This window comes from Oncorhynchus mykiss, chromosome 12, assembly GCF_057628025.1.
Source record: "Oncorhynchus mykiss isolate SJ-2025 chromosome 12, ASM5762802v1, whole genome shotgun sequence".
Taxonomy (NCBI): Eukaryota; Metazoa; Chordata; class Actinopteri; order Salmoniformes; family Salmonidae; genus Oncorhynchus; species Oncorhynchus mykiss.
Genome location: NC_143033.1, coordinates 4,579,294 through 4,603,005, shown reverse-complemented (window position 1 = coordinate 4,603,005; position 23,712 = coordinate 4,579,294). Strand labels below are relative to the sequence as shown.

General features: G+C 42.7%; 1 protein-coding gene across 2 annotated transcripts in view; it reads left to right on the top strand.

The window, feature by feature from the left end:
• The first annotated feature begins 4,310 nt into the window (after positions 1-4,310).
• LOC110536877 (MOB kinase activator 3B) overlaps positions 4,311-23,712 on the top strand; it is a 51,820-nt gene continuing 32,418 nt past the window's right edge. Inside the window, exons 1-2 of one of the 2 annotated variants that reach the window (XM_090191565.1) lie at positions 4,311-4,449; positions 5,847-5,931. In XM_090191565.1, coding sequence (XP_090047691.1) covers positions 5,924-5,931 — 8 coding nt within the window. In that variant the 5' untranslated portion in view covers positions 4,311-4,449; positions 5,847-5,923. Of the gene's footprint in view, positions 4,450-5,555; positions 5,932-23,712 lie in introns of those variants that run through there. The other variant, XM_036936765.2, reaches the window with a different exon arrangement.

The following is a 23,712-nucleotide window of genomic DNA, read 5'->3' as shown; positions in this document are numbered from 1 at the left end:
TCAGATCTAAGGCTATAGTAGAAGAAGTACGTGTCATTTTGAAGAAACATATAAAATGTTCCTCATGTAAAAAAGTTAAATGGTGGTTTTAAAATGACAACCATGGAGAAGTACAATAATTCATGCCTTAAAAATAGAATGGACAACATGCTGATATTTTGTAGTTACATGTTTTGCAGATTTGATCTTTGCAGCAGTGTTTTGCTGCCCTCCAGCGGTCAAATAGGGCATCTCAATGTATAATCTTCATTCAGAGAAAGAGAAAATCTCTGCGAATCATAGTTGAGAAAACATGTCGCATGACCAACTGTAGAGAAGCCATTTCGGCCATTGTGGAAACTGGAAACCCACTAGGCACAGACGTCAATTCAAGGTGAATTCAATTGTTCTGCCTGCGGCTGAGGAACCCTGACCTGTTCACCAGATGTGCTAACTTGTCCCGGACCTGCTTTTTTCGACCATCTCTCTCGCTCTCCCTCCCTTCCTCCCTCTGTCTCTCCCTCACCTGCTGTCTCGACCTCTGAATGCTCAGCTATGAAAAGCCAACTGACATTTACTCCTGAGGCGCTGACCTGTTGCACCCTCTACAACAGCAGTCAGAGTCTCAACTTACTGTTGACAGTTAGAATAATAGAATACACGAGGTGGAATTTCCAGCAGATTCATAGACGGTTCTAGGAAGAACCCTCCAAAGATAAAAGGGTTCTCGCGAGAACCCTTCATAAGGGGTTCTAGGCAGAAAAATATACAGGGGGTTCTTTGAGGAACCATACATAGAGGATTCTAGATAGAACCCTCTGCAAATGGTTCTACCCAGCAGCAAATGGTTCCCCTATGGGGACAAATCGAATAACCCTGTATGGTTCTACTTATTATCGTTTTTTCTAAGAGTGGATGATGAAGGAATTTGTTTTCATTGTTCATTAGGATCAAAAAATTTAGTGTTTTGTTCCCCGTGCCTCAGTAAAGGCAGCTGGTTTTGTTCTCCGTGCTTCAGTACAGGCAGCTGGTTCTTCTCCCCGTGCCTCAGTACAGGCAGCTGGTTTTGTTCCCCGTGCCTCAGTAAAGGCAGCTGGTTTTGTTCCCCGTGCCCTAGTACAGGCAGCTGGTTCTTCTCCCCGTGCCTCAGTACAGGCAGCTGGTTTTGCTCCCCGTGTGATACCCCTGCTATCAGGATTAGCATCACTATGGTCTGTGATACCACTACTATCAGGATTAGCATCACTATGGTCTGTGATACCACTACTATCAGGATTAGCATCACTATGGTCTGTGATACCCCTGCTATCAGGATTAGCATCACTATGGTCTGTGATACCACTACTATCAGGATTAGCATCACTATGGTCTGTGATACCCCTGCTATCAGGAGTAGCATCACTATGGTCTGTGATACCACTACTATCAGGATTAGCATCACTATGGTCTGTGATACCACTGTTATCAGGATTAGCATCACTATGGTCTGTGATACCACTACTATCAGGATTAGCATCACTATGGTCTGTGATACCCCTGCTATCAGGATTAGCATCACTATGGTCTGTGATACCACTGCTATCAGGATTAGCATCACTATGGTCTGTGATACCACTACTATCAGGATTAGCATCACTATGGTCTGTGATACCCCTGCTATCAGGATTAGCATCACTATGGTCTGTGATACCACTGCTATCAGGATTAGCATCACTATGGTCTGTGATACCACTGCTATCAGGATTAGCATCACTATGGTCTGTGATACCACTACTATCAGGATTAGCATCACTATGGTCTGTGATACCACTACTATCAGGATTAGCATCACTATGGTCTGTGATACCACTGCTATCAGGATTAGCATCACTATGGTCTGTGATACCACTGCTATCAGGATTAGCATCACTATGGTCTGTGATACCACTACTATCAGGATTAGCATCACTATGGTCTGTGATACCACTGCTATCAGGATTAGCATCACTATGGTCTGTGATACCACTACTATCAGGATTAGCATCACTATGGTCTGTGATACCACTACTATCAGGATTAGCATCACTATGGTCTGTGATACCACTACTATCAGGATTAGCATCACTATGGTCTGTGATACCACTGCTATCAGGATTAGCATCACTATGGTCTGTGATACCACTACTATCAGGATTAGCATCACTATGGTCTGTGATACCACTGCTATCAGGATTAGCATCACTAGGGTCTGTGATACCACTGCTATCAGGATTAGCATCACTATGGTCTGTGATACCACTGCTATCAGGATTAGCATCACTAGGGTCTGTGATACCACTACTATCAGGATTAGCATCACTAGGGTCTGTGATACCACTGCTATCAGGATTAGCATCATTATGGTCTGTGATACCCCTGCTATCAGGATTAGCATCACTAGGGTCTGTGATACCACTACTATCAGGATTAGCATCATTATGGTCTGTGATACCCCTGCTATCAGGATTAGCATCACTATGGTCTGTGATACCACTGCTATCAGGATTAGCATCACTATGGTCTGTGATACCACTGCTATCAGGATTAGCATCACTATGGTCTGTGATACCACTACTATCAGGATTAGCATCACTATGGTCTGTGATACCCCTGCTATCAGGATTAGCATCACTATGGTCTGTGATACCCCTGCTATCAGGATTAGCATCACTAGGGTCTGTGATACCACTGCTATCAGGATTAGCACCACTATGGTCTGTGATACCACTGCTGTCAGGATTAGCATCACTATGGTCTGTGATACCACTGCTATCAGGATTAGCATCACTATGTTCTGTGATACCACTGCTATCAGGATTAGCATCACTATGGTCTGTGATACCACTGCTATCAGGAGTAGCATCACTATGGTCTGTGATACCACTGCTATCAGGAGTAGCATCACTATGGTCTGTGATACCACTGCTATCAGGAGTAGCACCACTATGGGTCCCCCCCACTATGGTGGTGCTACTACCATTGCTATAAGGATACAATATAAACACAACATGTAGTGTTTCATGAGCTGAAATAAAAGATCCCAGACATTTTCCATATTCACAAAAAGCTTATTCCTCTCAAAAGTTGTGCACAAATTTGTTTACATCTTTGTTAGTGAGCATTTCTCATTTGCCATGATAATCCATCCACCTGACAGGTGTGGCATATCAAGCTGATTAAACAGCATGATAATTACACAGGTGCACCTTGTGCTGGGGACAATAAGAGGCCACTCTAAAATATGCGGTTGTGTCCCAACACAATGCCACAGATGTCTCAAGTTTTGAGGAAGTGTACAATTGGCATGCTGACTGCAGGAATGTCCACCAGAGCTGTTGCCAGAGAATTTAATGTTAATTTCTCTACCATAAACCGCCTCCAACGTCGTTTTAGAGAATTTGACAGCACATCCGATTTCTTCACCTACAGGATCGTTTGAGACCAGCCACCAGGACAGCTGATGAAACATGATTATTTCAGTCTGTAATAAAGCCCTTTGTGGGGAAAACTTATTCTGATTGCCTCGGCCTGGCTCCCCAGTGGGTGTGTCAGGCCGAGCCTGCGGCCATGCCAAGTCACGTGAAACCCATAGATTAAGGGGCCTAATTAATTTATTTCAATTGACTGATTTTCTTATATGAACTGTAACTCAGTGAAATCGCTGAAATTGTTGTACGTTGCAGTTATATTTATGTTCAGCATATTTAAGTAAGCATTTCACTATTAGAAATGTAGTATGAACACACAGGTCCAGCAACAGGCACCGAGTCAAACAATACTAACAGACTGCTCCAGTGTCTATGGGGGCGACAGTGTTGATCAAATCAAATCAAATCACAGTATATTTGTCACGGCGAATAAAACAGGTGTAGACCTTACAGCTCTGTTTCTCCTCTGATACAGGTAACTTCACAGCACCAATGAGAGGAGTCTACTACCTCAAATTCACCTCCATGGGTTGGTTTTGTTGGTGTTGAGTTACTATGGTGGGTTATAGTGGGCTAGTATAGTAGGCTCCAGTGTAAATGTCCTATTCTTGTTCATTGGTTTCTACTGTTACAATTTCACATACCTTCTATATGGATTAAGCCCAATGTCATTTAATCAGAGAATAAAATAACTGATTTTAAAACAACAATCATTTTTGCATCACTAGAATAGACGAGAAGCGTCATACAGTACCGTATTTCCTTACTTCCCCACTAGAGAGCAGTGTTGTCAGAAAATAAGTACTTTACAGCAGGTGTTCCCAAACTTTTTCACACGGGGACCCTTTCCCCGCGTTGACCAGCATCACATGTTCCACCCCCTTCCGCACGCACGAAACACGTCTATTCCTATGGGAACTATCGCTGTTCGTGACACAAACTGTTCACATCCCCCCGTTGTTGTTGGTGGAGAGTTTTTTCAGGTTTAAAGCTGATTTCCTGGAATTCTACACGTTATCATGAGGTGCTTATATAAAAAATGTTCCGTTTTAAAGCTACTTTCCTTGTAATTCTATACGTTTATTCATGTGATATTTGAGTGACAAAAAAAAAAGGTACAACAATATCTATGGGCTAAAAACATGTTAGCTGACGTGGGCTAGTTGATCTGGACATTTCTGACAAGTTATAAATATCTCTCTACGGTCTGAAATGACTGACAGGACAAGAGGAAGTGATGATTCACTACCCGATATAGAAATTGCACCTTGTGCATTCTACTATTAGAATTTTCAAGTGTCAGTTTAAAGGAGGACTGAGTTCTGCAGGTCCCCCCTGCCGGCTCTACGGTTTGGGAACCACTACAGTGTACGTAGGCTACTTTGTAACAAGACCCTTCTGAGAGATTTGATCCCAGGATTAGGCTGTAATAAATATATCCCCTCACTTTATTTCCAACAGCCCATATTGCAATTCAAAGAGAAAGCTGTAGTCCGTTCTCCCTTTAGCCCAAAGACCGGCAGGTGGCGATATCGATGGTTTCATCTTACCATCCAAATGCATTGTACGCAGCTGGCACTGCATTCATATCCCCATGGACCTATGCGTACCTAAAACATTCTCCATTCAGGCTGCAAAGGTATCGATCTCCTACTTAACTAGATGTATTGGCGAGGAGGTGATTTCTTCTGAAAATATGCTTACTTTGTGTATGAGACGCCATTTTACACCACCATGCTAATGGCTAATGCTACTTCCTGATGTTACTGCTGCATTCAGTAAACAGACTGCTGCAATCTGATTGACTGAAACCACAATATGTCACATCTGGGACTAGCATTCCTAGGCATTAGCCACTCTAGCATGGTGGTGAAAAATTGTGTTTCATACAGAAAGTACACATATTTCCCCAGTTCCCCCCCCCCCCCCCCCCTCCTTCTCGACAATAAATCTAGTTAAGGAGGAAATCAACGCCTTTGCAGCCTGAAGATGGAGAATGTTTTAGGTAAAGCCGGTCCACGGGAGGATATGTGAATATTGCAGGCTGCATACAATGTGTTTTGACGGTAAAATGAAAAGGACTCAATATCGCCATCTGCCAGCCTTTGGGCTACTCTCGTTTTGAAACACAACATCGTTTAATCTCATCAATGGGACTGACACCCAGAGGTGTAAACTACTCAAAGTAAAACATACTTTTAAGTCGTTTTTTCGGGTCGGGTATCTGTACTTTATCTACATTTTTGACTACTTTTGCTTCACTATAGACAGTATTGTACTTTTTACTGCATACATTTTCTCTGACACCCAAAAGTATTCGTAACATTTTGAATGCTTGGCATTTATCAAGAGGACATCCCCGGTCATCCCTATATTTGCTATAGGCGTTTCTATTGTCTCTTTCCTCTCCCCGTGGAACAGCCGTAGCGGGACAGAGGAATGTGTTCATTCTAGTCGAACGACGGCAGGAGAGCGCAACGGTTGGATACAGATAACTGATGTTCAGGTAAGAACGATACGCACTAACAAATAGGCATGTTACATGTTTATAATTTCATGATAAATGTTTTTATATGGCACTTTAAAGAGTCTTATGTGTATGTGTTTATACCCTGGTCATCTAACGCATAGCGTTATTTTGCTACATCGAAAGTTTGACCTTTGATGTAAAGGCTAACAATGTTTCAACTTTCGTAACTGTTTGCTCGTTTTCTTTTCGGTCATTTTGGCCTTTCAGTAGGTGTCCGTGTTAACACTGATCAGTCTAATGATCTAATACGCTTGTTCAAATTGAATAACAGAATATTAGTTTCAATTTCTCAAGTTCTTCATTCTGATCCACTCGTTTAATTGAATAGAAAGCTGTTTTACATTTTACACATTTTCTACACTGTAAATTGTAGATTTTGATATCGTTTTTCCAATTTTGCAATTGATCTTTATTCGTTGGGTGAGGGGAGGGGGGGGGGGGTAAAATATTGATGTGGCTGGGAGAAACGGGGTAATTTCTAAATATGTGGTTGAAGTGGACGCTACCACTTCAGTTCGGGGTAGAATAGCCTTGTCTACACTATACAATAAAGTGGAACATTTTAATGTGGCCCTTGGAGGCGAAGTCACACACACACACACACACACACACACACACACACACACACACACACACACACACACACACACACACAACTAGCGCTCCCCAAGGCAATGCGATAGGCTACCATTATAACGGCAGTGGTGCGTTGTCAGGACACCGAATGAAGTTACCTCTTGGTAATGTCACAGACTACTAGAAACATGGGAGTTGCGTGCATCAGACCCTACAGGCTACAATGTTATCCTCAATCCCCTGCGTATACCAACACCTTGCATAGACAGTCTTAACAGCTAGTCATTTACTAATCTGTTCGTAATGGTATGTTGTTTTATGTACACGTTCAAATGAAGTAGCCTCGTAGGATTATTGTCTTGCGTCGAGAAGGATTGCACGTTCCGGTCGGGCTCATTGGCTGCTCTCGGACGCCTGTGATGGACACCTTTGCAACTTGCATAGCTACGGGGCGTGGGTTCTGGTAAAGCCCGGTCTGAGAGAGCAATTTTACGGTCCATTATTACAAGTAGACAGACTACTGTTCACCATATAGAGAGACTAGTGTCTACTCTAGACTACTGTTCACCATATAGAGAATAGTGTCTACTCTAAACTACTGTTCACCATATAGAGACTAGTGTCTACTCTAGACTACTGTTCACCATATAGAGACTAGTGTCTACTCTAGACTACTGTTCACCATATAGAGAATAGTGTCTACTCTAGACTACTGTTCACCATATAGAGACTAGTGTCTACTCTAGACTACTGTTCCCCATATAGAGACTAGTGTCTACTCTAGACTACTGTTCACCATATAGAGACTAGTGTCTACTCTAGACTACTGTTCCCCATATAGAGACTAGTGTCTACTCTAGACTACTGTTCCCCATATAGAGACTAGTGTCTACTCTAGACTACTGTTCCCCATATAGAGACTAGTGTCTACTCTAGACTACTGTTCCCCATATAGAGAGACTAGTGTCTACTCTAGACTACTGTTCACCATATAGAGAGACTAGTGTCTACTCTAGACTACTGTTCACCATATAGAGACTAGTGTCTACTCTAGACTACTGTTCACCATATAGAGACTAGTGTCTACTCTAGACTACTGTTCCCCATATAGAGACTAGTGTCTACTCTAGACTACTGTTCCCCATATAGAGACTAGTGTCTACTCTAGACTACTGTTCCCCATATAGAGAATAGTGTCTACTCTAGACTACTGTTCCCCATATAGAGACTAGTGTCTACTCTAGACTACTGTTCCCCATATAGAGACTAGTGTCTACTCTAGACTACTGTTCCCCATATAGAGACTAGTGTCTACTCTAGACTACTGTTCCCCATATAGAGACTAGTGTCTACTCTAGACTACTGTTCCCCATATAGAGACTAGTGTCTACTCTAGACTACTGTTCCCCATATAGAGAGACTAGTGTCTACTCTAGACTACTGTTCCCCATATAGAGAGACTAGTGTCTACTCTAGACTACTGTTCACCATATAGAGACTAGTGTCTACTCTAGACTACTGTTCACCATATAGAGACTAGTGTCTACTCTAGACTACTGTTCACCATATAGAGACTAGTGTCTACTCTAGACTACTGTTCACCATATAGAGACTAGTGTCTACTCTAGACTACTGTTCCCCATATAGAGACTAGTGTCTACTCTAGACTACTGTTCCCCATATAGAGACTAGTGTCTACTCTAGACTACTGTTCCCCATATAGAGACTAGTGTCTACTCTAGACTACTGTTCCCCATATAGAGACTAGTGTCTACTCTAGACTACTGTTCCCCATATAGAGACTAGTGTCTACTCTAGACTACTGTTCACCATATAGAGACTAGTGTCTACTCTAGACTACTGTTCACCATATAGAGACTAGTGTCTACTCTAGACTACTGTTCCCCATATAGAGACTAGTGTCTACTCTAGACTACTGTTCACCATATAGAGACTAGTGTCTACTCTACACTACTGTTCCCCATATAGAGACTAGTGTCTACTCTAGACTACTGTTCCCCATATAGAGAATAGTGTCTACTCTAGACTACTGTTCACCATATAGAGACTAGTGTCTACTCTAGACTACTGTTCACCATATAGAGACTAGTGTCTACTCTAGACTACTGTTCCCCATATAGAGACTAGTGTCTACTCTAGACTACTGTTCCCCATATAGAGACTAGTGTCTACTCTAGACTACTGTTCCCCATATAGAGACTAGTGTCTACTCTAGACTACTGTTCCCCATATAGAGACTAGTGTCTACTCTAGACTACTGTTCCCCATATAGAGACTAGTGTCTACTCTAGACTACTGTTCCCCATATAGAGACTAGTGTCTACTCTAGACTACTGTTCACCATATAGAGACTAGTGTCTACTCTAGACTACTGTTCACCATATAGAGAGACTAGTGTCTACTCTAGACTACTGTTCCCCATATAGAGACTAGTGTCTACTCTAGACTACTGTTCCCCATATAGAGACTAGTGTCTACTCTAGACTACTGTTCCCCATATAGAGACTAGTGTCTACTCTAGACTACTGTTCCCCATATAGAGACTAGTGTCTACTCTAGACTACTGTTCCCCATATAGAGACTAGTGTCTACTCTAGACTACTGTTCCCCATATAGAGACTAGTGTCTACTCTAGACTACTGTTCACCATATAGAGACTAGTGTCTACTCTAGACTACTGTTCCCCATATAGAGACTAGTGTCTACTCTAGACTACTGTTCCCCATATAGAGACTAGTGTCTACTCTAGACTACTGTTCCCCATATAGAGACTAGTGTCTACTCTAGACTACTGTTCACCATATAGAGAGACTAGTGTCTACTCTAGACTACTGTTCACCATATAGAGACTAGTGTCTACTCTAGACTACTGTTCCCCATATAGAGACTAGTGTCTACTCTAGACTACTGTTCACCATATAGAGACTAGTGTCTACTCTAGACTACTGTTCACCATATAGAGACTAGTGTCTACTCTAGACTACTGTTCACCATATAGAGAATAGTGTCTACTCTAGACTACTGTTCACCATATAGAGACTAGTGTCTACTCTAGACTACTGTTCACCATATAGAGAATAGTGTCTACTCTAGACTACTGTTCACCATATAGAGACTAGTGTCTACTCTAGACTACTGTTCCCCATATAGAGACTAGTGTCTACTCTAGACTACTGTTCCCCATATAGAGACTAGTGTCTACTCTAGACTACTGTTCCCCATATAGAGAATAGTGTCTACTCTAGACTACTGTTCACCATATAGAGACTAGTGTCTACTCTAGACTACTGTTCACCATATAGAGAATAGTGTCTACTCTAGACTACTGTTCACCATATAGAGACTAGTGTCTACTCTAGACTACTGTTCCCCATATAGAGACTAGTGTCTACTCTAGACTACTGTTCACCATATAGAGACTAGTGTCTACTCTAGACTACTGTTCACCATATAGAGACTAGTGTCTACTCTAGACTACTGTTCACCATATAGAGAATAGTGTCTACTCTAGACTACTGTTCACCATATAGAGACTAGTGTCTACTCTAGACTACTGTTCACCATATAGAGACTAGTGTCTACTCTAGACTACTGTTCACCATATAGAGACTAGTGTCTACTCTAGACTACTGTTCACCATATAGAGACTAGTGTCTACTCTAGACTACTGTTCCCCATATAGAGACTAGTGTCTACTCTAGACTACTGTTCACCATATAGAGACTAGTGTCTACTCTAGACTACTGTTCACCATATAGAGACTAGTGTCTACTCTAGACTACTGTTCACCATATAGAGACTAGTGTCTACTCTAGACTACTGTTCCCCATTTAGAGACTAGTGTCTACTCTAGACTACTGTTCCCCATTTAGAGACTAGTGTCTACTCTAGACTACTGTTCCCCATATAGAGACTAGTGTCTACTCTAGACTACTGTTCCCCATATAGAGACTAGTGTCTACTCTAGACTACTGTTCCCCATATAGAGAATAGTGTCTACTCTAGACTACTGTTCACCATATAGAGACTAGTGTCTACTCTAGACTACTGTTCACCATATAGAGAATAGTGTCTACTCTAGACTACTGTTCACCATATAGAGACTAGTGTCTACTCTAGACTACTGTTCCCCATATAGAGACTAGTGTCTACTCTAGACTACTGTTCACCATATAGAGACTAGTGTCTACTCTAGACTACTGTTCACCATATAGAGACTAGTGTTTACTCTAGACTACTGTTCACCATATAGAGAATAGTGTCTACTCTAGACTACTGTTCACCATATAGAGACTAGTGTCTACTCTAGACTACTGTTCACCATATAGAGACTATTGTCTACTCTAGACTACTGTTCACCATATAGAGACTAGTGTCTACTCTAGACTACTGTTCACCATATAGAGACTAGTGTCTACTCTAGACTACTGTTCCCCATATAGAGACTAGTGTCTACTCTAGACTACTGTTCACCATATAGAGACTAGTGTCTACTCTAGACTACTGTTCACCATATAGAGACTAGTGTCTACTCTAGACTACTGTTCACCATATAGAGACTAGTGTCTACTCTAGACTACTGTTCCCCATTTAGAGACTAGTGTCTACTCTAGACTACTGTTCCCCATTTAGAGACTAGTGTCTACTCTAGACTACTGTTCACCATATAGAGACTAGTGTCTACTCTAGACTACTGTTCACCATATAGAGACTAGTGTCTACTCTAGACTACTGTTCACCATATAGAGACTAGTGTCTACTCTAGACTACTGTTCCCCATATAGAGACTAGTGTCTACTCTAGACTACTGTTCACCATATAGAGACTAGTGTCTACTCTAGACTACTGTTCACCATATAGAGACTAGTGTCTACTCTAGACTACTGTTCCCCATATAGAGACTAGTGTCTACTCTAGACTACTGTTCACCATATAGAGAATAGTGTCTACTCTAGACTACTGTTCCCCATATAGAGACTAGTGTCTACTCTAGACTACTGTTCACCATATAGAGACTAGTGTCTACTCTAGACTACTGTTCCCCATATAGAGACTAGTGTCTACTCTAGACTACTGTTCCCCATATAGAGACTAGTGTCTACTCTAGACTACTGTTCACCATATAGAGACTAGTGTCTACTCTAGACTACTGTTCCCCATATAGAGAATAGTGTCTACTCTAGACTACTGTTCACCATATAGAGACTAGTGTCTACTCTAGACTACTGTTCACCATATAGAGACTAGTGTCTACTCTAGACTACTGTTCCCCATATAGAGACTAGTGTCTACTCTAGACTACTGTTCACCATATAGAGACTAGTGTCTACTCTAGACTACTGTTCCCCATATAGAGACTAGTGTCTACTCTAGACTACTGTTCACCATATAGAGACTAGTGTCTACTCTAGACTACTGTTCCCCATATAGAGACTAGTGTCTACTCTAGACTACTGTTCACCATATAGAGACTAGTGTCTACTCTAGACTACTGTTCACCATATAGAGACTAGTGTCTACTCTAGACTACTGTTCACCATATAGAGACTAGTGTCTACTCTAGACTACTGTTCCCCATATAGAGACTAGTGTCTACTCTAGACTACTGTTCCCCATATAGAGACTAGTGTCTACTCTAGACTACTGTTCACCATATAGAGACTAGTGTCTACTCTAGACTACTGTTCACCATATAGAGACTAGTGTCTACTCTAGACTACTGTTCCCCATATAGAGACTAGTGTCTACTCTAGACTACTGTTCCCCATATAGAGACTAGTGTCTACTCTAGACTACTGTTCCCCATATAGAGAATAGTGTCTACTCTAGACTACTGTTCCCCATATAGAGACTAGTGTCTACTCTAGACTACTGTTCCCCATATAGAGACTAGTGTCTACTCTAGACTACTGTTCCCCATATAGAGACTAGTGTCTACTCTAGACTACTGTTCCCCATATAGAGACTAGTGTCTACTCTAGACTACTGTTCCCCATATAGAGACTAGTGTCTACTCTAGACTACTGTTCACCATATAGAGACTAGTGTCTACTCTAGACTACTGTTCACCATATAGAGACTAGTGTCTACTCTAGACTACTGTTCCCCATATAGAGAATAGTGTCTACTCTAGACTACTGTTCACCATATAGAGACTAGTGTCTACTCTAGACTACTGTTCCCCATATAGAGACTAGTGTCTACTCTAGACTACTGTTCCCCATATAGAGAGACTAGTGTCTACTCTAGACTACTGTTCCCCATATAGAGACTAGTGTCTACTCTAGACTACTGTTCCCCATAGAGAGACTAGTGTCTACTCTAGACTACTGTTCCCCATATAGAGACTAGTGTCTACTCTAGACTACTGTTCCCCATATAGAGACTAGTGTCTACTCTAGACTACTGTTCCCCATATAGAGACTAGTGTCTACTCTAGACTACTGTTCACCATATAGAGACTAGTGTCTACTCTAGACTACTGTTCCCCATATAGAGACTAGTGTCTACTCTAGACTACTGTTCCCCATATAGAGACTAGTGTCTACTCTAGACTACTGTTCCCCATATAGAGACTAGTGTCTACTCTAGACTACTGTTCACCATATAGAGACTAGTGTCTACTCTAGACTACTGTTCCCCATATAGAGACTAGTGTCTACTCTAGACTACTGTTCCCCATATAGAGACTAGTGTCTACTCTAGACTACTGTTCCCCATATAGAGACTAGTGTCTACTCTAGACTACTGTTCCCCATATAGAGAATAGTGTCTACTCTAGACTACTGTTCCCCATATAGAGACTAGTGTCTACTCTAGACTACTGTTCCCCATATAGAGAACATCTCGTTCGGTTATTGAAGTACGGTGAAGTGGATTTACACCCATTAATGGAATTCCGGTATTGGATTTAAATAATGGGTCCCTGATCTGTTCTACACAGAAATGCATAATTATGGATATGAATGTCATTGGGCACATGTTTGGACATCACAGCGCAGCACAGTACAGCACAGTAGAGTACAATAGAGTGCAGTAGAGTACAGTAGAGTACAGTAGATTACAGTGCAGTAGAGTAGAGTACAGTACAGTAGAGTACAGTACAGCGCAGCACAGCAGAGTAGAGTGCAGTAGAGTAGAGTACAGTAGAGTACAGTAGATTACAGTGCAGTAGAGTACAGTACAGTACAGTACAGTACAGTACAGCACAGCAGAGTAGAGTACAGTAGATTACAGTGCAGTAGAGTACAGTAGAGTACAGTGGAGTAGAGTACAGTAGAGTACAGCACAGCAGAGTAAAGTACAGTAGAGTACAGTAGATTACAGTGCAGTAGAGTACAGTAGAGTACAGTAGAGTACAGTAGATTACAGTGCAGTAGAGTACAGTAGAGTACAGTAGAGTACAGTAGATTTCAGTGCAGTAGAGTACAGTAGAGTACAGTGCAGTAGAGTACAGTAGATTACAGTACAGTAGAGTACAGTAGAGCACAGTAGATTTCAGTGCAGTAGAGTACAGTAGAGTACAGTGCAGTAGAGTACAGTAGATTACAGTACAGTAGAGTACAGTAGAGTACAGTAGATTACAGTACAGTAGAGTACAGTAGAGTACAGTAGAGTACAGTGCAGTAGAGTACAGTACAGTACAGCAGAGTAGAGTACAGTAGATTTCAGTGCAGTAGAGTACAGTAGAGTACAGTAGAGTACAGTAGATTACAGTACAGTAGAGTACAGTAGATTACAGTGCAGTAGAGTACAGTACAGTACAGCAGAGTAGAGTACAGTAGATTTCAGTGCAGTAGAGTACAGTAGAGTACAGTACAAAAGGTCTTGCTCATCGCACATCGGCTACCGAGAGCTTCACAGTCATCCAGAACAGCTGGTGCTCTCATGCATGCTTCAGTGTTGCTTGCCTCAAAGCGACCATAAAAGGCATTTAGCTCGTCTGGTAGACTCGCGTCACTGGGCAGTTCGCGGCTGGGTTTCCTTTTTTAGTCCGTAATAGTTTTCAAGCCCTGCCACATCCGACGAGCGTCAGAGCCGGTGTAGTAGGATTCAATCTTAATCCTGTATTGACGCTTTGCTTGTTTGATGGTTCGTCTGAGGGCATAGCGGGATTTATTACAAGCTTCCGGGTTAGGGCTTTGTTGACACAGGACTTATGGGTTAGGGCTGGAGTGGATTTCAGAAGAAATGGCTTGTGGGTTAGGGCTGGGGTGAATATCAGAAGAAGTGGCTTGTGGGAGACCAAAGCACTGCACAACACATTCTATTTTACAGCAAAGACTGCAGCAAAAGCGAACTCCTTTGCCGGCGACTCTACCGTCCGATTGGCTGGGGAATGGCTGGCTCACGGAGAAACAAATTTTTTTAGGTCACGTTATTATACAGTATATTAAGTTTATAATGGGGCGGCAGCGTGGTTAGAGCGTTGGACTAGTAACCGGAAGGTTGCAAGTTCAAACCCCCGAGCTGACAAGGAGTACAGTACAGTCGTTCTGCCCCTGAACAGGCAGTTAACCCACTGTTCCTAGGCCGTCATTGAAAATAAGAATTTGTTCTTAACTGACTTGCCTAGTTAAATAAAGGTAAAATAAAAAATATTTCACACCTTGATTTTTCTTATTTTTCAAGCGAAGGTCTTTTTTAGGGAGCCTAGCCCGCCAGCTGAACTGAAGCTGATGCCTTAAGACTGTGTGACATAGGAGGAAGCAGAGTATGAACAAATTCACCGTCCTTTTAACCAAATTCACCGTCCTTTTAACCAAATTCACTGTCCTTTTAACCAAGTTCACTGTCCTTTTAACCAAATTCACTCTCCTTTTAACCAAATTCACTGACCTTTTAACCAAATTCACCGTCCTTTTAACTAAATTCACTGTCCTTTTAACCAAATTCATCATCCTTTTAACCAAGTTCACTGTCCTTTTAACCAAATTCACTGTCCTTTTAACCAAATTCACTGTCCTTTTAACCAAATTCATCATCCTTTTAACCAAGTTCACTGTCCTTTTAACCAAATTCACTGTCCTTTTAACCAAATTCACTGTCCTTTTAACCAAATTCACTGTCCTTTCAACCAAATTCACCGTCCTTTTAACCAAATTCACCGTCCTTTTAACCAAATTCACCGTCCTTTTAACCAAACTCACTGTCCTTTTAACCAAATTCACTGTCCTTTTAACCAAATTCACCGTCCTTTTAACCAAACTCACCGTCCTTTTAACCAAATTCACTGTCCTTTTAACCAAATTCACTGTCCTTTTAACCAAATTCACTGTCCTTTTAACCAAACTCACTGTCCTTTTAACCAAATTCACTGTCCTTTTAACCAAATTCACCGTCCTTTTAACCAAATTCACCGTCCTTTTAACCAAATTCATCATCCTTTTAACCAAACTCACCGTCCTTTTAACCAAATTCACCATCCTTTTAACCAAACTCACTGTCCTTTTAACCAAATTCACTGTCCTTTTAACCAAACTCACCGTCCTTTTAACCAAATTCACTGTCCTTTTAACCAAACTCACTGTCCTTTTAACCAAATTCACTGTCCTTTAAACCAAATTCACTGTCCTTTTAACCAAATTCACTGTCCTTTTAACCAAACTCACCGTCCTTTTAACCAAATTCACTGTCCTTTTAACCAAATTCACTGTCCTTTTAACCAAATTCACCGTCCTTTTAACCAAACTCACCGTCCTTTTAACCAAATTCACTGTCCTTTTAACCAAATTCACTGTCCTTTTAACCAAATTCACTGTCCTTTTAACCAAATTCACCGTCCTTTTAACCAAATTCACTGTCCTTTTAACCAAATTCATCATCCTTTTAACCAAGTTCACTGTCCTTTGAACCAAACTCACTGTCTTTTTAACCAAGTTCACTGTCCTTTATTAAACCAAATTCACCGTCCTTTTAACTAAACTCACTGTCCTTTTAACCAAACTCACTGTCCTTTTAACCAAACTCACTGTCCTTTTAACCAAATTCACCGTCCTTTTAACCAAACTCACTGTCCTTTTAACCAAACTCACTGTCCTTTAAACCAAACTTTCTGTCATTTTAACCAAATTCACTGTCCTTTTAACCAAACTCTCTGCCATTTTAACCAAATTCAAGCAGAAACTCACCCCCAAACTGAATTAAAATTTCTTAGGACTTTGCTAGAAAAAAACAATAGACAGGGAAACACAGCCAGACTCTTATCTAATCAACTCAATTTAAATGATAGGAGCGCACCACTGTGTCGCTCCTCTTTGAACTCTCCGCTGTCCAATGAACAAAATAACAGTTTCCCTGTAACAATAAATCCATTGTACTTACAGTACAATATAACATACACATTCCTAGCTCTTCATGAAACATGACAATTTCATTCACACGGCAATGTCAATTTATCAATCCCTGTACCTGTACACAGCCCATCTGTAAATAGCACACCCAACTACCTCATCCCCATATTATTACTTACCCTCTTGTTCTTTTTCACCCCAGTATCTCTACTTGCACATCATCATCTGCACATCTATCACTCCAGTGTTAATGCTAATTTGTATTTATTTTCGCGTCTAGGGCCTATTTATTGCCCTCCTCCCTACTCTTCTACATTTGAACACACTGTACATAGATCTTTCTATTTTTATTTTCTATTGTGTTATTGACTGTACGTTTGTTTATGTGTAACTCTGTGTTGTTTGTGTCGCACTGCTTTGCTTTATCTTGGCCAGGTCGCAGTTGTAAATGAGAACTTGTTCTCAACTGGCCTACCTGGTTAAATAAAGGTGAAATAAAAAACTTTTAAAAAACAATTTAGTTGAATCTCTTAAATAGTTTTAAAGTGAAATCCCAATGGAAATGCACATTACATTTCCTTAGTCTTCACACCTCTCCTGGCGTCAGGACTTCCGTAGGGACGTCTCTGCCTCGAGAGATGAGGTGTGTTTGATGATGTCATTATGGGGTATTGTATGTAGATTGGTGAGGGGGGGAAAAAAACAATTTAATGGGGGGTAGAAGCTGTCTCTGTGCCTGTCTGAGAGGCGATGCTCCAGTACCGTTTGCCAGACAGTAGCAGAGCGAACAGTCTATGGCTTGGGTGGCTGGAGTCTGTGGCAATTTTTCGGGCCTGATATAAAGGTCCTGGGTGGCAGGAAGCTCGGCCCCAGTGATGTACTAGACTGTCCGCACCACCCTCTGTAGCGCTTTGTGTTCAAGGGCGGTGAATTTGCTCTACCAAGCAGTGATGCAGCCAGTCTAATAGCTCTTGATGGTGCAGCTGTACAACTTTATGAGGATCCAAGGGACTATGCCAAATCTTGATGATAGTGTTGGAGTCGTGCTTGGCCACACAGTCGTGGGTGAACAGGCAGTACAAGAGAAGACTAAGCACGCCCCCCTGAGGGGTCCCCTGTTGTTGCCTACCCTCAGCACCTGTGGCTGGCCCGTCAAGAAGTCCAGGATCCAGTTTCAGAGGGAGGGGTTCAATCCCTGGGTCCCTAGCTTGGTGATGAGCTCGGAGAGGACTATGGTACTGAACACTGAGCTATAGTCCACGTACATCATTCTCACATAGTTTTTCACCTTCTTGTCCAGATGGGAGAGGGCCATTAATTAATATCTAGGCCTATACAGTACCTTCAGTATGGGATGGGAGAGGGCAGTGTGAAGTGCAATTGATATTGCGTCATCTGTGGATTTCTTGGGGCAGGATATGTGAATTGGAGTGGGTCCAGGGATAATGGTGTTGATGTGTGTCATGACCATTACTTGAAGTAATTATAATAATTATACAGTGCTACAGGGTGATAGTCATTTAGCCAGGTCATCTTGGAGCTCTTGGGAACATGTTGGGATTACAGACAGCTCCTCTTCCTGGGTTTATTATGGATCCCCATTAGTTTCTGCCAAGGTAGCAGCTACTCTTCCTGGGGTTTATTGTGGATCCCCATTAGTTCCTGCCAAGGCAGCAGCTCCTCTTCCTGGGGTTTATTATGGATCCCCATTAGCAGCAGCTACTCTTCCTGGGGTTTATTGTGGATCCCCATTATTTCTTGTCCTCCCCAACTCGGACGACGCTAGGCCAATTGTGTGTCGCCCCACGGACCTCCCGGTCGCGGCCAGGTAAGGTGTTTAAAGGTTGACCATAATATACTGGTAGTTTTAAGGTGTTTAAAGGGTGACCATAATGTACTGGTAGTTGTAAGGTGTGTCAACTTGGTCACTGAGTTAACTACCCTTCATCCCATTCCCACCAGAGGTGATTTATTTGAGTAGGTTGTGTGTACAAGGTCTCAGAGGAAAGGAATGTGTGAGTGCGGTTTGGTTACAGAAGTGTTTGCCAAGCACAGAGTAACCTGGTTAAACATTGACTGAACTGAACATGGACTCTGTGTGATACTGTATATGAGGTCTTCAAATGTCTAGATATATTATTCTCTCACCTTTTAATAGATGAAGAAAACAAACACCTTTATTTAACCAGGTAGGCCAGTTGAGAACAAGTTCTCATTTACAACTACGCCATGGCCATGATAAAGCAAAGCAGTGTGACAAAAACAACAACACAGAGTTACACATGGGATAAACAAACATGCAGTCAATAACACAATCGAAAAATCTATATTCAGCGTGTGCAAATGTAGAAGATTAGGGAGGTAAGGCAATAAATAGGCCGTAGTGGTGAAGAAATGACAATTTATCAATTAAACACTGGAGTGATAGATGTGCAGAAGATGAATGTGTAAGTAGAGATACTGGGGCGCAAAGGAGCAAAAAAATAAACAACAATATGGGGATGAGGTAGTTGGGTGGGCTGTTTACAGATGGGCTGTGTACAGGTGCAGTGATCGGTAAGCTGCTCTGACAGCTGATGCTTAAAGTTAGTGAGGGAGATATGAGTCTCCAGCTTCAGTGATTTTTGCAATTCGTTCCAGTCATTGGCAGCAGATAACTGGAAGGAAAGGTGGCCAAATGAGGAGTTGGCTTTGGGGATGACCAGTGAGATATACCTGCTGGAGAGCGTGCTATGGGGGGGGGGGGGGGGGGGAGTTGCTATGGTGACCAGTGAGCTGAGATAAGGTGGGGCTTTACCTAGCAAAGACTTATAGATGACCTGGAGCCAGTGGGTTTGGCGACGAATATGTAGTGAGAGCCAGCCAACGAGAGCATACGGGTCGCAGTGGTGGGTAGTATATGGGGCTTTGGTGACAAAACGGATGGCACTGTGATAGACTACATCTAATTTGCTGAGTAGAGTGTTGGAGGCTATTTTGCAAATGACGTCGCCGAAGTCAAGGATCAGTAGGATAGGCAGTTTTACGAGGGTATGTTTGGCGGCGCTTTGTTGCGAAATAGGAAGCCGATTCTGGATTTAATTTTGGATTGGAGATGTTATTTTTCTCTTCTTTTGAATTGTACCCCGTTTTCTCCCCAATTTTGTGGTATCCAATTGTTTTTTTTAGTAGCTACTATCTTGTCTCATCGCTACAACTCCCGTACGGGCTCGGGAGAGACGAAGGTTGAAAGTCATGCGTCCTCCGATACACAACCCAACCAAGCCGCACTGCTTCTTAAAACACAGCGCGCATCCAACCCGGAAGCCAGCCGCACCAATGTGTCGGAGGAAACACCGTGCACCTGGCCACCTTGGTTAGCGCGCACTGCGCCCGGCCCGCCACAGGAGTCGCTGGTGAGCGGTGAGACAAGGATTTCCCTACCGACCAAACCCTCCCTAACCCGGACGACGCTAGGCCAATTGTGCGTCGCCCCACAGACCTCCCGGTCGCGGACGGTTACGACAGAGCCTGGGCGCAAACCCAGAGTCTCTGGTGGCACAGCTGGCGCTGCAGTACAGCGCCCTTAACCACTGCGCCACCCGGGAGGCCTGATTGGAGATGTTTAATATGAGTCTGGAAGGAGAGTTTACAGTCTAACCAGACACCTAGGTATTTGTAGTTGTCCACATATTCAGAAGTCAGAACCGTCCAGAGTAGTGATGCTAGGCGGGCGGGCAGGTGCGGGCAGCGATCGGTTGAAGAGAATGCATTTAGTTTTTACTAGTGTTAAAGAGCAAGTAAAACAGTGTTCAATATATAATCCTAGACATTCACAAGGGTTGCTATAGCGTCGCTATAAGTCACTCATGGGAAGGAAGCGGTACAGTAGTAAGTTTGCTTTACACATTGTATTCCCCTACTCAAACGACATGCAGTCATCCACTGGGACCAAGGCAGAGTTTGATGCATTTTTTACACGGCTGTCGTTTTGAGGAAGCACACACACACACACACACACACACACACACACACACGGCTTCATGAGTTTTGACTCAGGCTTTTTTAAAGCCTGCTCTCTTCAGAACTTTTATTTTACCGTAATGGTGGCTTCCAGATGCTACTCCTAATAGGGCCAACTGTTGTAAACAAAAACACACTGTCGTCTCACACAGCTGGACTCATTGTCATTATGCAGAAAGGTCTACTCTAGTGTGTGTGTGTGTGTGTGTGTGTGTGTGTGTAAGAGTGTCAGTTTAGGTGTGATAGGCAGATGTGCAGTACATGTAGACAGAGCTGAAAGGTGACTGGTAGCAGGAATATATAAATACCTATGGTAATATACTAGTGGTAATATATACAGGTAGACAGAGCTGAAAGGTGACTGGTAGCAGGAATATATAAATACCTATGGTAATATACTAGTGGTAATATATACAGGTAGACAGAGCTGAAAGGTGACTGGTAGCAGGAATATATAAATACCTATGGTAATATACTAGTGGTAATATATACAGGTAGACAGAGCTGAAAGGTGACTGGTAGCAGGAATATATAAATACCTATGGTAATATACTAGTGGTAATATATAGTAATATACAGTTCCTGGGTCCTTAGCTTAGTGATGAGCTTGGAGGACACTGTGGTGTTGAACACTGAGCTGTAGTCAATGAACAACATCCTCACATAGATACAACTCTTTTCTATGTAGGAGAGAACTGTGTGGAGTACAACTGAGATTGCGTTGTCTGTGGATCTGTTGGGGTGTTATTCAAATTGGACTGGGTCTGGGATGATGGAGCCATGACCAGCCTTTCAAAGCACTTCATGATTACAGATGTGAGTTCTACAGGGCGGTAGTCATGGATACCTTAGAAACAGGAACAGGAATGATCATAGTCAACTTGAAACCTTGAAACATGTGGGGATTTGAGACTGGGAGAGGGAGAGGATGAAAATGTCAATGAAGATGCCTGCTAGCTGGTCTGCACATGCCCTGATGACACGCCCTGGTAAACCATCTGGCCAAGCGGTCTTACGAGTGTTGACCTGTTTTAATAACCTTACTCACGTTAGCCTCGGAGAAAGAGGGATCACTCAATCTTCATGATCAGTGGGGTGCCTGCAGGGCTCTCTGTTGTTTTTGTGAAAGCGTGCATAAAAGGCATTTAGTTGGGCTGGTAGAGAGGCATCGTTGGGCAGATCATGGCTAGGGCTTCCTTTTGTTGTCCGTAATGCACTGTAGCCCCTGCCACATTCGTTGAGGGTCAGAGACGTGTTAATGGGATTCCACCTTGCTCCGATATTGTCATTGTGGCTGTTGTGATGGCTCTGAGGAGGTCATAGCAGGACTTCACGTACGCGTTCGTGTCCTCAGCTGAAGCCTCGGGATTGGCTGCGACAGCCCTGCGAGCCGGTAGCTCTTTTCTTTAGCTTTCACCGTGTACCAGTATAACTTTAGACCCTCGCCCTCGCCCATACCCCGGGCGCGCGAACCAGGGACCGATTCAAACGCTATTTAGCGCGCACCGCTAACTAAGCTAGCTGTTCCACATCCGTTACAAAACGCACGACTCAGTGTTTAATCAGGGCGTTTGATTGGGGAAGCAGAGAACCTTCACTGTGAAGACAACGTTGGCGATGCATTTCCTGATGAATCAGGTGACCGAGGTGGTTAGCTCGTCAACGCTATCGGCGAAGTCCCCCGAACATATTGCTAAATCTGATAAATCTGAATGAGACATTTTTGGGTGATCTTGATCTGGATGGGTTGATGCCAGCTTCTGATAGGCTGAAAAAAAAATGGTGCCGACAGAGAGGGCTGCCTCACTTCTAGCTCTTAGGAAACTTTGCAGTATTTTGTTTTTTTATATAGTATTTCTTACATCGTTAGCCCACAAAATGTTTTGTGTTATTACATACAGCCGGGAAGAACTATTGGATATCAGAGCGGTGGTAACTCACCAGCATTACGACAAGGAATATGACTTTCCCGAAGCGGATCCTTTGTTCGTACCCCCCAGGGCAATAGGACTGATTCCAGAGGCCGACCCAAAACAACGCTGGCGGAGGAGAGGTACTCGGAATGGTCTTCTAGTCCGACTTAGGAGGTGTGCACACCACCCACCGCTTCCAAGTATGTTACTCGCACATGTTCAGTCTCTGGATAATAAATTTGATGAGCTCACGGTGAGGGTTTCTTTCCAGAGAGACATCAGGGATTGTAACATACTCTGTTTCACAGAAACATGGCTCTCGCTCTACTGTCTGAGCCTGTCCAGCCAGTTGGGTTCTCAGTTCATCGCGCAGACAGGAATAAATATCTCTCCGGGAAGAAGAAGGGTAGGGGTGTATGTTTCATTATTAAAGACTCGTGGCGTAATTGTGATAACATACAGGAACTCAAGTACTTTTGTTCACTCAACCTAGAATACCTCAAAATCAAATGCCGAGCAGATTATCTCTCAACGTTAATTTTCTGTGGTTATAGTCAAGGCCGTGTATATCCCCCCTCAAGCCGATACCACGACGGCCCTCAAATAACTTCACTGGACTTTATGCAAAATGGAAACCACATATCCTGAGGCTGCATTTATTGTAGCTGGGGATTTTAACAAAGCAAACTTGAGGAAACGGCTGCCGAAGTTCTATCAACACATTGACTGTAGTACTCGCGCTGCGAAAACACTCGATCACTGTGACTCCAACTTCCGGGATGCCTACAAGGACCTCCCCCGCCCTCTTTTCGGCAAATCTGACCACAACTCCATTTTGCTCCTCTCTTCCTATAGGCAGAAATTCAAACAGGAAGTACCTGTATTAAGGTCTATTTAACGCTGGTCTGACCAATCGGAATCCACACTTCAAGTTTGTTTTGATCACGCAGACT